Below are 16,809 nucleotides of genomic sequence, written 5' to 3'. Positions count from 1 at the left end.
AAATGACCACCACATGGTAAGATAACCACCACATAGTAAGATGATCACCACATTGCAAAATGACCACCACATGGTGAGATGACTACCACATGGTAAGATGACCACCACATGACAAGATGGCCACCACATAGTGAGATGACCACCACATAGTGAGATGACCACCACATGGTAAGATGACCACCACATAGTGAGATGACCACCACACACATTTCACCATGCTTTTAGTTGTGCTAAAAAAACTACAAATAATGACAAGGATGTGCATTTATTTTTTTCAAGTTTATTGTCATAAGTATACCTCTACAACTACATTTCACCTAACTGTGTGATAAAACTTCATTTTCACAGATAATAAACACTGACAGAGATTTGCTATATTTGAGTATTGAGAATAAATAAAACCTTTTAGTTTTTCTTCCCACTTTGCTGTATCTAGCTGTAGTTTTCTTTTCACATTCTGCATAGTTATAGTTGTGAGTCACAATGTTACAGTGGTTAAATTGTAAGAACTTTTTAGACCTAATATGAAGGACAAAATATGCTTGACTTGGGTCTAGCCTATCACCAATATACTGTAATATGACAGAACCCCATGATGTGCGAATGCAAATGTGGTGCACTCGGGGTATTTGCACGAGTGCTTGCAGTGTTCTCTGCGGCAGTACTTTCATGAGGAAAACACTGCAAGCATAAGTGCAAATACCCCTGAGTGCCCACATTGGTACTCGCATGGCATGAGGTTCTGTTATATATTACATATGTTTATCCAAAAAAACAAATTTCCATAAAAATGACACTATGCGATCCCACACTTTCAAGTAGAAGGAATGATCATGTCCTCATTTGCATATCATTTGCATGCAGGTATGCAATAATGTTTTCGGTATTGCACTGCAGTGCAATTACCACTAGTATGCGCATGCATCTGTGCAAGTAATTCTGGTACATCTATAATAACTTTCAGCATTTGGACAGCACCAAATACTCAGCATACAAAACATTTATACAGTTGAATTCATGTACAAAATGCCTGATAGATGGGGGTGTGACACGATCATGTAAACTAACTTTGGTTAAATTTTGCACCATGTACATTGTCAACATGTGTAATATATCCCAGTGCAGATGCTTAAAAGGAAGGTAGCAGAGGGCACTGGTATTAAAAGTGAATTTGTATGTTTTTGACCACAGACCCTAGAGTGAATCACTTCACAGTCTGTCTATTCTAACAGACACACAAATGCATCATAATGTGATCTGATGTTGGAAGGTCATTTGTCATTGATAGGTCATTTTTCTTGGGCAGGTCATTTGTCACTGGCTCTTCTAACTATTGAATTCTCACAGGTTAGTTGTCATGTGTTAATATCTTGGAACCTTAGATGAGCGATGACCACCACTGAAAAAATAGAGAAAATATTACACATTATACCATGCAAGAGCCATTTAGAACAACAAATATGGAATATATACTCTGGTCGTTCTCTGTCACGATAACAAACGTAAAATCATAGTAACAATGTCCTAGCTTATGGGAAGTGAATGTTCTAATGTTATTTAAAAACATTATAATCTGGCATCACATAATATTACAGCATAGAAGTACATTTCTATGTAACTAACTACTTACCCTTCATCACCCTTTCTCTTTGCAATAATCTACAATAAAAAAGATGAAGTAACGTTAGAACACCCTAGGTAAAAAGGTGACATTAAACACACACACAGCACAACATTTGACTGCCTATGTATAGCAAATTGTCTGATACAAGGTCTGATAGAGGTATGCATTTATTGCTTTTACTAGTGTTCTCTGTGTATCATGTGGTACAGCAGAAGCACAGACTACAACCTACATTTTCTAGGACACTAGGTATCTTAGGCTATGTGTATACTATCAAACCAGATAGACTATAGAATTTCAATTAGGTGGAAATATGTGTTTTACATCTCACATAGAAAGGAAACTGTCTGCCATGTCTGGTACTGGTAATATTATTTACAGATCATTGGTAAATCATTTTACTATTAGATACCATCTTATAGATGGGTTTAGACTGATTGCATTTCTGCCATGTTAAATTGCTACAATGTTTTCATCTGTAAAGTACATTTTGAAATCATAAAACCTAGGCCATGTCACAGTTTAGGATATTGACCAATTACCAAAAGAATCTGCAAATACCTAGCACTTTTTGAGTTGAAGTATTTTGACCAAACATTCCACCTTTTCATATAAATTGCTTAACCAAAGAAAAGAACCCTTAGTTCAGTTGTGCTAATCTCACTAATTGAAGGGGACCTTATCCTGCTGATCTTAAAGTATATGATAGATTAGTTTTAAAGTTTGGATGCAAAAACCCCAGTTGCCTGAGTTATAGAAAGAGTTATCCTTGAACAAATGAATGATCTAATCCATATGATTCTACTAACAAGATAGCACTAATGTGAGAATCTGGGACTGATTTATGGGCCTTTAAAACCAAGACAGAAGCATACCCTGCTAATCTTTTGCCATTCACGATCGAGTTCAGCCTTTTCATTCTTTTCACCTCCTGCTCGTCTTGTTCTACGTCCTTCCGACATTTTAACACCAAACTGGAATGCAGCTCTGAAATAACAAATAACGTCAAATGCAACACATTTCTCTCTAAGAACATTACTTTAAGTCCCACCCTGATATAATCATTGGACAGTATAGTGATGCTGATATGAACTCTTTCTACTGTGACTTAAGTCATTTTGTGGATGGCAATAATATTTCACTTAGTATTGCTTTGGACTGCTAGGTATGTCATTTACCAAAGTACTCCAAAAAATGTCTTCATGTTGATTAAAACTGATATTTTTCATCAATATCATTACTGCATATTCAAATGTATTTCAGTCAAAAATACTATTCACAAGAAATACAACTTTTATTTGTATCTAGACTCTTGTTAACTTGTTGTATGTTCTAATCATATTTTGTATTGAGATCTATTTATTCATCCATCCTGCTGACTTGCTAATGATTTATTTTTCAAGATCAAAACCACAGGTACCAATTAAGAACACAAAATGTTGCTTACTTTGGAAGTGCTTCCTTATTATTCATATAGTGACTATATTCTTCTTGTGTATCAAAGTCCCATCGGCCTATTGGTCCTTTCTTGTTACCCTGTATGATTCAGAAAAAATTCAGTTACAAACATGTACAGACTAGTTTCTTCCATGTATAAAAACACACGGGGTATAAGTTAGCAAGTAGATCTACAAAAATTGGCAATGTATGTATGTATGTATGTATGTATGTATGTATGTATGTATGTATGTATGTATGTATGTATGTATGTATGTATGTGTGTGTGTGTGTGTGTGTGTGTGTGTGTGTGTCTGTCTGTCTGTCTGTCTGTCTGTCTGTATGTATGTATGTATTCAATATACTAATATATACGTATATACATTTTGTATATTCAACAATAACTTTAAATTGGGAAGCAAGTGTTTTGTATGATGTATGTGAAGAGATCTTTCATTTAATTTTGTTGGCAATCTATGGTTCCTGGAGTTTTCTGATACACGCACATTCACATATATGTATTCTTTACTGCTTTGTAAGTTATTTATTATGTATCATCCTTGGGACAACACATTTGTCATAAAAGTGTCCTATTCAATCACTTTGTACAAGCACAGTGCCGGACTAAAACTATAAGAAAGCAGACTCGTTGCTTCTTTCCATCCAAACAAGACAGAGAAACTCACCAGATCCATTTTACTATAATCAGGTTCATCATCACTGTCATATGTAGCATCCTCTGTTTCAATGGCCCTGAGGAAAAACAGACACAGCAAATAAATTATTTCATAGCATACTCAGGACACTCAACATAGCACTGAAAAATAACTGCTTTATTACTCGCCCAGATAACATCTGGAGTAGCTCTCTCTCTCAATTGTAATTGTTGTGGATATAGTATATACATAGCTACACATATCTGGAATGTACTCATATTGGATAACACTTGGTCTAGCTAACTGGCATATCCTATGCACTTATAGAGGCTGCAAATGGATTGTACCCTCCCAAGGATGTTGAGGCAGTAAAAGGGCCTTTGTGGCACTACAGATATGTGCCAAAGGTAATAATTGTAAAGCCTTTTGTGTGGGAAAGTGCGGAATAAAAACCAACATTATTATTATTATTATTACACATGCACTTGATATACCACTCACATTGGATATCATTCGACATAGCCATCTGAAATTACTAATACTACTCACCCAGTGTAACACTCGGCATAGTTCTCTGAAATGTACTGACCTACTACTCAACCAGGACAGCATATGGAATAACTACATTTGTATACTGTACCTGGAATGTCCATATTTTTGATTGACTACTTACCCAGGATAACACTCGGCATAACTATCTGGAATGTAATTCATATCTCTGCCTTGTCTTCCTTTCCTCTTTTCTTTGCCTTCTTCTTGTCTATATTGTCTAAGAATTCATGAGAAATAAAGTAAATGACAATAGTTATAGTTTGTGTCCATCTCAGAAAACAGAAGGCTCAACTAATATCATCAAGTAATATCATCATGTGAAATTTGACATGGGAATGCATTGATGAGTTCCCGTATCATGAATCAGAGCCCGAGTGGATTGAATGTAAATGTATATGTTCTCACCCCTTTGACTTCTCTTCCTTGCCGTGGTGTCTTGAGCTTGATTTACTACTTTCTGGCTCTGCAGTAAGATCAAGTGGTCAAGGAACAAAACAAAGTGTCAACCAAGTAAACAAAATACTGATAGAAAGAAAGGCATCTCTCCAACGTCTCAGCTTGAGGTTACCGATAACTCATCTCGTTTTAGATGTCATATGCATATCAACAATAGGATTATCTTATCTTCAACACTTCTTCATCTAGTCATCTTAAGAAATGACCCCATCAATTTTTTAGATCAATATGCAGAAATCAGGGAAATGGCAAAACTACACTCATGAATATTTATATCTCAATAAATACTGGGACTTAAACCAGGTTACACATAGACTTGTCATATATAATGTTTTTATACAGCACTTTCCAATTCTGTGTTGAAAGTGCTTTACAATTATTAACCCTGGCATGGATCTATAGTGGCACAACTGCCCTTTATTTCAACTCCCTGGGAAGCATACATATATGACTAAAAAATGGTCATTGAATCGGATACAGTAATAGCAATAACAATAACAGAAGGCTGAATGATTTAGCCAAAATATACTAGTAGGTAAATTATTTACACTAGAGTTTGGAACTAATGTAAAATATGATTCCAGGGCAAGGAAACAAAGTGTTTGGTTTTAGCTTAGACATACATTCACACTGGTGTATGTTATAGACGGTTACATTATCAACATGCCAAAGGCATGGTGAATATGCATAGATAAAAAGGATATGTCATAGATGATGAAGCCCATGATCCTGCAGCAAGATGTGGATCAGCTTCCTTGGCTTGCTGTGAAAACAAGACATATAAATAATGAGTTAGTAACAATGAACATATGGTAAGTTTAACACTGTAGCAGTCATCTGAATCTCACATCTATGCCGCAGGGTCCCATGTTACGAAGGTCTGGTGAGTAATCAGGGATGCTTAAACAAATTGTCTTTGAGTAGAAATATATGTAATTTATGAAAGACCTCTGCTCCAAGAGAACTCTGACGGTGTCCAAATAAGCCAAATTCATCATGGTCAAAGGTCTGGAATGGGCAAGTGATTACATAGTGATCATGTCATATGGAGTGGGCACATGTCTATTTAGCATGTAACTCTGGGGCTATCCTCATTTGCTGAGTGTCTAGTATTTACTAAGCTACATGTTTGTGTTTCTGTGTAATGACCTCTATAGCACTCCAATGACTGGAATATCCTTATCCAGAATATCCTCATTCTTATCATTTCCTTAAATATCATCAAGGGGCAATAATTAGACTTTCAAGTTGATATAGGGACCAGGAAAAACTGTTAAAAAATCGAAATGCACCTACTTTACTAAATCTATCATGGATGTCCTTGACATACTCCTTAGCAGACTTCTGATGGCTCATCTGTGGTTCATGCTGTTAAAAGTGACATAAGATAAATCACTTTCAGTGAAAGGCATACACACTTACAGGTACGATGATTTGCACATTATATGATTTAAGTATTTATTTTAAGTAACAGACACATGCTTTCAAAATCCAATGTTTAAGTTACAGACGTGCTTTCAAAATCAAATATTTGATTGAAGTAACAGACGCACACTTTCAAAACCTATGCTTTCATACCATACATATGCCAATTGCCAAGTTGTATATGTTTGAACAAAAAATATGGGATTTCTTCCCTGATCATTTCTTGTGACAACATGTATTGAAATATGAATCACAATGTTCAAAATCACCACTATCTTCCTGTTTTTCCTTAATCATTCCCATGCAGGTATAATTATATTACCGGTATTCATTTATACTTCATTTAACCAGTAAAGGTCTTTAACATTAAGGGATATGTCATTCCCAATCTTTGACTTACAGTAATAAGGCCCAAAGTTCTCAGGTTTAAAATCAAAATACTGATGACAACGTGATTCAAAACGAATGACAAGCATATCTCTGACCATGTCAGGAAGAACACCAGTCTGTACTTACCTCATCATCTTTAGGTTTTTCAAAATAACTCTTTACAACTTTCTTTCGGTCTCCATCTCTATCCCTCTCTCTTTCTTTTTCCCTGGTTGATGATGGTTTGACTGTCGGTACATAGTCACCCAACTCACCATAAATGCTGAGAAGGTACAACAAACAAGTAATCATGTAGTCCATTACAACACTTTCTATTCTATGCGCACAAGCATGGTACATGTATATCTCAACTGTTTCTTTGATCTAAATAAGGTCAATAATAAACACTTATTGCCTGCACATGAGGGTACTTGTAAACGTTTCTTATTACCCTGTGGGCTGTTATGTAGCAACTATTTCTGAGGCTGAAAGCCGAGGAAAATAGTTGCTACATCACAACACAAGTGGTAATATGATGTCTACTCACTAGTAACTGAATAGGGCCAGGTAATGGGTTTTATAATACATCACATTCTCAGGCAGATATTCGTTCCACAGTCAAAGCAAATCCCTGATAAGACTTCCATACTACATGAATATTGCCCTTGGGAAAACAGAACATGACTAGTGCCCCTATATGCAAATTGAGGTCACTATGGGTCAACTGTCCATACCAGGTGATATGATCTAAGCAAATCACTGAAAGCTATATTTATACGATGTATTATAACAGCAGATATATGAACCAATGATCTATTCGTACCGAAACATGTACTTACTTTTCTCTACACCACTTTCATCCAACCTCATATATCCTATGGGTTAGAAGTCTGGGGAAATACTTTTCATTCATATTTAGATTGTATTTTATTATCCCAGAAAATGGCTATGCGTGCTATTTCGCATAGCCATTTTCGGGAACATTCTTCTCCTCTTTTCAACCAGTTAGAAATTCTCGACGTTTTTAAGTTACACAAGTATTTAGTAGGGGTTTCTGTTTACGACTTAATACACAATAATTTACCACACTCTATAACCGATTATTGCACACTGTTGACTTATGAATACAATACACGACAGAAGGCTCAGGGCAATTTATGTATTCCTCCAGTGAAGACATCAGTTGGACAACAATCAATATCATATACAGGTGCAACTACATGGAACGACATCAAATACAATATCAGGAAGGAACCAACACGACATAGTTTCAAGCGGTCACTTAAAATAGATTTACTAAAAGAATATATAGCATAGTTGGCATTCTTTACCGAACTTTCTTCTCATCACTTTTAAAATGACTTGGATTGGGATGGGGGTTGGGGGGAGGGGCAAGTGCGTTTAGTAACACCCGTGAATGTTTAACCATTAACCATTAATGTAAGGGGTCAGACTTGATTAGCAAAGCTATTTTCTGACTCCTATTGCCTGTATAAATTGTGTATAAATATTTTTTTCCCAAGTGATCTGTAATTATTTCTTGTACAGGTAATAAAAATCAATCAATCAATCAATCAATCAATCAATCAATTATAGTTACTGTAACTTACCTATCATCTGCACCAGCATGCTTTTCTTTCTTGTCATCTTTTTCTTTACCTGTACAAAATAAATATCACTTGTCAAAATCTTGCCTTAATAAATAACGAACTTAGCTCTGAGCTTTCATTTTTAGTTTAATCTCCACTATTGAAAACAAAACCCTACAATGTAGTATTACATGTAGCAGAAATACAAGATAATATATACATGTACTACTTAGCCTTGCTCAAGTCTCTCAGCTTTATCACTGTTTATTTGAATAAATCTTCTTTAAACACAACTGTGTTCTCCTGTGTGAAATAGCAACCTGTATGAGTGATTGCGAATAGTCAGGTGAATATTAGGCCCCTTGAGAGACTACTAGGAGCTGGGAAAAATGAATAAAAGTTGACCACATTTTCCTTCACAACATTTTTAATGAATGAATTCAAAACAAACAAAAATCATGAGACAAAAAAAATCTCCCACAGCATTGGTGTCGGTTTAATGCATTCTGTACATTTTCACCAAGATCACGAGACTTCCTACATCAAATACAACATTGTAATAGATACCATGTAATGCAAATCTCTCTACAACTCTTACCTTTGTCCCTTTTCTTCAGTTTCTTACTGGTTCTTGCACCTTGTCTTAGATAGGATAGAATCTGGGTGAGCTTGTTGATGACAATATCATTGGTTGTCAGCGTTGTATGCGTCTGGTGTTAAAGAAAAGAAAACAGTAAAAAACCCTTCTGTGTCATAATTACTATGATCCTACGGCCTCTTAACATTTCGATTTGTTACTTTGCCCCCGCTGACTCACTAAACATTTGGAATGCTATCAACGGCTACTGATTAATTTAAGCATGCTTCACATGTCAGCTATCAACATGCCTGTTTGTGTATATTGACATAATAGTTCATCAGGGTCCTGCTGATGCAAAATGTAAAGTATGTCACTCCTGCACATTTACACAATGACTTCATTTGAGAGTATGATTTTCAAACCAATTTAATTGGCTGCCATTGATAGCATTACAAGCAATCTGTGAGACACCAAAGCAAAATCACATATTGTGATGTAAACTCACTAACAATTGTACAAATTGGTTGTATATTAGTGATGAGAATACCAATTCTTAGCATGAAGTCAAGCCTATAGCTTCTGTTTTTTTCATCCTTCAAATATGCTGAGGTTATGCCATGTTCACTATATATGTCACGTCGACACATAATATCAATGTTTTTGCTGAGGGTTGGGAGCCCTTGTAACAGGCAGGGGAAAATCTGGTAAAGCTGACAAAGTTGCCCATATGCTATACCATAAGTTTGGTGAGGAACCCTGGTAAAATGACAGAGCAATATAGGTTGATTTGACCTACTCACCACGGGATGTGATGTAATTTCACCATTTTGACCAAATTTGCATATCAGAACTCCGATCATTCTGCCTTGAACATTCTCTAAAATAGTACAAATGTAATACAACGTCTAGAAAATAAGATCTTGAATTAATTTTTACCTCTAAGTTTGGTAAATCAGCTTTACTTCTGATCAATGTTGTTGGAATATCACTTTCTGCATATTCATCTTCTAAGTCAACTACATATGCCATACGTCCCGGTAGAAATAATTCATTGCGTTCTAGATGACGACCTCTGAACAATGACCTATAGATGCTTCTCCCTATAGCAAACAAAACAGAAAGGATGGATTGTTATAAAAGAATCTATTTATTTATGCCACAGTCAAATTTTTAAGTCAAGTAGTAATCGAACATTACCTGTTCCTTAGCAAAGAAAGTTCATTACAAGTACACACAAGAAGGTGAGTACAATTGTTTCCACAAAGTATATATGTACACTGTACGTACGTATGTAACTACACACACAAACATACACATATAAATGTAACTGTGCATACATACATACATACATGCGCGCACACACACACACACACACACACACACACACACACACACATATACACAGTACATACATTTGCACAAATGCATACACACACTAGTTTGTATAAAAATTTCAACACATGCTATGGTACTAACCCATTTTGGTTCTGAATTGCATACTTTCTTCCTCTTCCTTTTCTCTGCACAAAGATAAATAATGGTGCAGTAATAAATATACCAGGTACATGTACAGCATAAAGACAACTCAATGTCATGTTAACAGTTTTATAATACATCAAAGATTGACAGCCTTGAATCCACTAAGCTGTAAAAGCATTGCAAAAAAAACTATAAATTGTGTAAAAAGTTTGTTATTGTCATTTATCAAGAAAAGTTTATAAGGGTATTATTATCTCTTACACATCTTTCTTTTGTTTAAAGACACTTTCCAAGTCATCTTCTTCTCTTTCCTTAGATGTAATTTCTGCCCTAACCTGTAATATCATAAAAAAACAATGTTATACATTACTCATATGATATAACTTTGGTAATCGAGACTTCAGTTTACTGAGATAAACACAAATTAAAACTATTAATGTTATGCCATATCATCAGAATCAATTCATCAAACTACAGCCACCAACATCTGACTATTGACGAACAGAACCTGTTACAAACAGGTAAAGTAATCAAATGAATTGGATTAATAACTGTTGGCTCAGTATGTTGGAAGTATGGAGAGACAAGTATTACATTCCATCATTTCATAAGAACAATTGTACATAATAGTTCAATCAATCAATCAAAAGACTTTTATAGTGCCAAAATCCAATCCGACGTAATGTAGTATACAAATACAAATTTGAAGTTCCCCTGGCAAGTCATGTACACGATAAGAGGCCGTAAAACTGTTCTTATCAAACCATGAAATGTAAATTGTAATACAAGTCTCCACTGTTCCAACATGCTGTGTCAAGTGTTTTTAATCCAATTCATTTGTAACAGGTTCTGTTCATCAACGGTCTGATGTCTGTGATTGTATTTGTATATCGGAACAAAATTCACATAATGGAGATGTTCGTATAATAAAGAGTTTATTTGTAATTACCTTCTGTAATAAGGCATAATCTAGACCTTTCACTAAATGAGTATGTTCCATATCACCACCAAGATACTTGGATTCTTCAATCAACTGACGACGTCTGATGGCAGCAGTGTCCCCTCTGTAAACAAATACACAGTGTGGAATGTGGATGAAATCAAACCTGTTCCAATCTTAGTTTATACTCAATCTTTTGAAAAAGGCATATAAGATTTTAAAAACTGATATCTTTACAGTCACAATAACAATAATAAATGTAATCGAAATTTCATGGGGATGTACTTTTAGTGCAGTCAGTAGGTATGGTACATTCTTTCTGACATAGAACCCTCCACGCCACTGGTGCTGGACGATCATGACAATTTTGTCTCATCCTAAATGCATATACCCCCGGTATATCAATATACCAAACAGTTCAGTATTAAGTATTTCACTACTAATACTAATGGTATTTCATGTAGCCATGGCTTGGTTCACTCAGACACTGTGATGTCATATGGTGATCATGGTTAAATCGACCATAAAATGTTTCCTTTTAGTGACTAGGTAATTTTGTTAACCTTAATGATTCACATCATATGGGGATGCTACTGACATCATAGATACTGTAATGTCGTGTGAAAAAGACCGATAGATTCCAAACCTCCACACTACAATATAAAGTATCTAACACAGACACTTGTGATGCATCTTTATACAGTTGACACAAATAGGAGTCTAGAGTAACTTACGAGGCAGCATCAGGTGCCACAGCTCTGTAATTGGCAGTTGTGTTTATCATATCAGTTTCTTCGTAATCCTTGTTCACACCATCTCGTCTTTCCCTTGCCTGTGAAATTGAAACAAACTTACTGAAACATTCCTTCATATATTCTAAGTTTTACAAACGCGGGACAGACACAAACTTTGTATAGTGTGTGTGTGTGTGTGTGTGTGTGTGTGTGTGTGTGTGTATGTGTGTGTGTGTGTGGTGTTATATTCATAGTATTTTGCCACTTGATATATGAACATCTTAGTTCACCAAACACAATAATATGTTTGTTTTAAATCCCTGAATTGTAACATAGGTACAACATACACGTTACCAAGTTTTGTGTGTAATACAGCATGTAAATTATTATCACAGACACTACCAGTTAAACAGATAAACAAGCAGTGCATCTTCCAACTGTATGCACTCCGTATATTGTTCAGTCAGCTGTCTTGCAATAACTGCTTTAACATTTATAACACAATCAGTAAAATATCACAACACAGCAACATGGAACCATAAGAAATCCAGTAACATCAGACTGTTAACACTACGAAATATACCAGAACACTAGTATCTTCACACATAAAAAGATAAATTTAGTATACTATAAATTTAGTATTTTGTACATACCCTATCTCTGTATCTCTTGGCAAGTTCTGCCTCTCTTTCCATCTCTTCTTTCTTTATCTTGGCATAGTAACTACATGTACACAGGAAGAAGTTATCAGTCAGAGAGACATGTGTTTGTGATCAAATCAAATTCACACCTTTTTATTTGGAGGAAATCCTGTAATATATACACTATCTATGATATAATTTTTTTTAAACTAAGTGGTTTTTGCAATTGAATTATAATTGATAATTGTTACAAAACTTAATGTAAACAACATGTTGATGAAGTAATAAATTGGTGGCTAGAAATACTATGCAATGTCAGAACAATACATTTCTCCACATTACAACTGTATATATCATGTCTTTGAAACTAAACATAACATATAAGCATCATACACACAAATGTATAATGCGTGTACAAAAATGTACATATCATACACACAGAAGAGTTACTATTGTACAATGCCAGGAAAAGGTTGGTTATCAAAAAATTGAAATACATTCATTGCAGCTAAATGACTTTCACGGTAGGTTTTAAATATACATGTATTAAGAAAAACAATCAAGACATGATCAGGTTGAAATACTAAAAAGATTTAATTCTCTTTCACCCAACTTCTACTTAGTTGTGTACACACAAATATCCCCCTATAGGGAGAGAGGATTAAAAGGTGGACAGAAGGCAATGACAACTTTGTTCAACCACTGAGGTACGTAGGAAGGCCTTCCTACCTCCATGGTTCAACTTTTGAAAAGTACAGAAGAACATTATGACTGTTTCCCAGAATGCCCTCTCACAAAAGATAAAAGTTTATTTTGTTGTGGGTCAAAATGATAAAATAATGGTTTTCAAGTGAATCATTGTACTTTACAGGTCAGGGAACAACAATATTGTTGTCATGAATAATTGCTGTGGATTATTGCAGTGATCACCCCATAGTAAGAACTAGGGGAATATCACACTTTGGTGCATGCAAAGACATTCCTGTTCATGATGACATCAGTGAGACGTCATATTGACCCAAAAGGGCACACTACTTTACCTTTTCTTTTTTCTTCTCATGGCAGCCTTATCATCACTTTCCTCATATTCTCTAGGCATTCTGCAAAAAAAATAGGAACAGACACATCATGTAAAACTGATGTCATTTTTAATGTACAGTGTGTGTATATCTGATAAAGTCATGTCCAATTGACTATAGTATCAGAGTGGCATATTGAAATAATATATGACCATGTCATTGTCCCAGGTCCTGGTATTACTTCTTATCAGTGAAGCCATGAGGATTATTCTTTATTTTGGACCAACTTTTGCTATAGCTCTGCCAGACAACTGTTTGTCACACAAAGATTTCAATCCTAATGAAAACTTGGCCGTTAACTGGTCACCGTGGTAACATAAAGGGAGGAACTCATGTAAAACTGGCATGCAGTCTATCATAATTTTGTTTGGGAACCCCAATAAGGTGATTTGGAAACATGTATTGGGTTGCTTTTACCTACTTCTACTTGAAAATGCTGTATAACATAAACAAGATTTCCATGTACTTTAAAAAAAACATCAAATCTAGCTGTAATGATGTGACGGCAAGGTGAAGTACACAAAACTCTCTTATAAAGTCAAAGACAGAGTCAACCATTTTCTTGTTGATAAACTAGAATACTTACGGCTTCTTATTTCTTGCAAGTGAGGATGGTGGTGCTTCTTTCGGAGCAGATCTTGGAGTCATCAACAACTTACGAAAATCTTCATTAGTCATTGTACTTGATGGGCTATACAAAGTACAGAAGTATATGTATGACATTCATTAGTGTTACAATATGTTCAGAAAGTATATGCCAAAAGCAAAATACACAACTTCCATTAACAGAAATCACATGATGATATAAACCATGGTTATCATAGGAGTTATGATACATCTTTCAAATGCCCAGCTGACAGGAGTTACAGATAGTCATCTTCATTTTAAAATTATCTTTATCAGAGATATGTAAATGTATGTGATAAAATATCACTGCTGTTTCTGTACTCTTAATGAAGTATGATTCAAATATAATGCATGTGATATCTACTGATATCAACACAACTTTTATCCTCGGCTCCATCTCCATGTACATGTATGTCGTATCAGATAGTATTGATGCATTGTTACTTTCAGCAGCTGTGCCATTATGAGGTGAATAGTGATAACACTGCAAATATCAAACACTTATCTTTCATCTTATGTACATGTACATGTACAGCAAAAATTAGAACACTTTGGTCTGTGATAAATCCTTAGACCTGAAGTTAAAATGAGCTGACTGAATGTTAAGACATAGTGTGTACTTTGAACTTTGTACCACATAATGTGCACACAATTTCTCTCATTCACAGTTAGTACATGACAGTGGAAGGAGAGTCACATTTGGTCGAGTAACTTGCAATACAAAACAAAAATCTGATTTGCTCAAGTTCTGTTTGGTTCATTTGGACTACGACTTGTTCAATCAATCACTTAATCATTTCATGTACAATGTAATTGCCATTGCTTGCTATGAAGCCATAGTCATACAAATTCAATCCCAGAGACTTGGCTGTCTGACACAACAACATCCTGGCTTTTGGACTGGTGAATAATGTTGTCAAGCTAGCTGGGCTGATTATAGGTAAACAGAATGAACTACAACCAGGACTTGTTTGGTTTCCCAATCTACACAGGTAACCGGTACATGCAGTACTAAGTAACGTACTGTACTTACGGAGGTGGATTGGTGTCCAAATCTTCAAAGGACATCCTCCTATCAATAGGGGGTAGGGGGTTGGAGAATGGTTCATCTCCTCCTGTAATGAAAAACACAAATTTCAATTTCAACAATACATTAAGCATGAACTTGAAGGTACACTTATGTTCCGCCATGGAGGTAGACAGCAGTGATTCTACATCCATAGTTCCACACACATTTTTGCATACTGATTTAAAAAAAATATTTCTCTCCAATGTTTGTTAGCCATTCGACCAGTATTACTTGACTTCACTGTTCTTCAACGGTCTATTTGTCAGATAATTGGTTTATGCCATTGATTGTTTTTTTACATGGATTTTCAGATACACCTACTTGTGTAGTTTTTAAAGATAGATATCGCTTTTCTGTGTATGGTTTTATAGGACACAGAATGAAGAGACAGCAGTCAGAATTGAGTTCTGTGATTACTAACTGTATGTGTACAAGCACTAAATCATTACTGTATGCTCTTATCATTCTTAATGTACATTTACACTCCGTCTGAACATGGATGTATTAGTGAGAGCTTGAGCTTGAGCCTTGAACTTGAGGCAATTGGTTCCTGGAGAATAATATATACTCTTAGAACTCGATGTAAGTAATTCCAGAAACAACCCAGTGTAATTTATTATTTACAATTTGATTGCCCCTTGTTTTCGATATATGCGTTACCTCGTTGACTTGGGTTCAGTACAATACGATGTGCGTCTACAAATGATCAGATATGTATTCAGTAAACAAGACAAATACTTACTCTCCGGCATGGCTGTATCTTTTTATCAATGTCAAATCTTGATCACAAAAAAGAGCTCGAGTTCACAGCTTCGTACGTTCACAACAAAATGGCGTACTTTTGTTGCTTTGAAATAGCGCCCTCTAACAAATCAAGTTCTCGAAAACTAGAGTGGCGCTGTTTAAAGTTCCAGTTTACAGTCATGGTTTCCACTGAGTTAGGCGAAATAATTGTGTGGTTCCGATTACATTCAATTTTAAAATAGGTGGCGTAGGTAGATTTTTTATTTTATTTTATTATATTTTTTTTTCATGTGTGAGTGTCTAGTTCAGGTTTTCCATTGTTTTCCAAATGCTCTCTGTGTTGTTTATTTCTTCCTATTATCATAGATGTACTGAGCCATTACAGATTGGAAGAATAATTTAATATTGTCTTTTTAAGTTGATGTCAGTTTCCACACCCACTATTTCTCGCGAGATTTCATGATTTTCGCGAATTTATTATTATTTTTTCTCGAATACGTAAAAAAAAGTTTAGGGTCGGCGTGAAAAACTAGGTGGGGTCAGGTAATCGGAACCAAGCAACTTTTTAAATTAACAAATGAATGAATAAAACAAGCTATGACTAAATAAATGAGTGAATGAATAAATAAATAAACTATAAATTAATAAATAAATAAAATATAAATCTACGAATTGTTGCCTCTAGCATTATACATATTGTACAGACATCAATTTCGTGATAGGCCTACTTCTTTTCGCTATGATATGTGGTTGTTCTACCAAACTGTGCAAACTCTTCAGCCTGGCAGTGACGACTTTCATATTGCTT

The 16,809-nt window shown here is 35.2% G+C and overlaps 1 protein-coding gene across 1 annotated transcript; it reads right to left on the bottom strand.

Moving 5' to 3' along the window:
- Nucleotides 1–305: 305 nt before the first annotated feature.
- Nucleotides 306–16,106, bottom strand: LOC144438438 (protein Red-like). Its single transcript, XM_078127462.1, has 22 exons — nt 16,000–16,106; nt 15,222–15,303; nt 14,148–14,252; nt 13,523–13,582; nt 12,495–12,564; nt 11,842–11,939; nt 11,117–11,231; nt 10,429–10,502; nt 10,165–10,208; nt 9,625–9,788; nt 8,707–8,818; nt 8,130–8,178; nt 6,667–6,802; nt 6,022–6,093; nt 5,432–5,488; nt 4,675–4,739; nt 4,391–4,486; nt 3,748–3,814; nt 3,072–3,160; nt 2,500–2,611; nt 1,631–1,659; nt 306–1,399 (listed from the first exon to the last, which is right to left on the bottom strand). Exons 1-22 carry the CDS (start codon nt 16,007–16,009, stop codon nt 1,363–1,365), a joined length of 1,743 nt encoding a protein of 580 aa, XP_077983588.1. The 5' UTR covers nt 16,010–16,106; the 3' UTR covers nt 306–1,362.
- Nucleotides 16,107–16,809: the final 703 nt, after the last annotated feature.

This window comes from Glandiceps talaboti, chromosome 8 (genome assembly GCF_964340395.1).
Source record: "Glandiceps talaboti chromosome 8, keGlaTala1.1, whole genome shotgun sequence".
Taxonomy (NCBI): domain Eukaryota; kingdom Metazoa; phylum Hemichordata; class Enteropneusta; family Spengelidae; genus Glandiceps; species Glandiceps talaboti.
The sequence above is the reverse complement of the archived record's forward strand: the minus strand, read 5'-3'. Positions and strand labels throughout refer to the sequence as shown.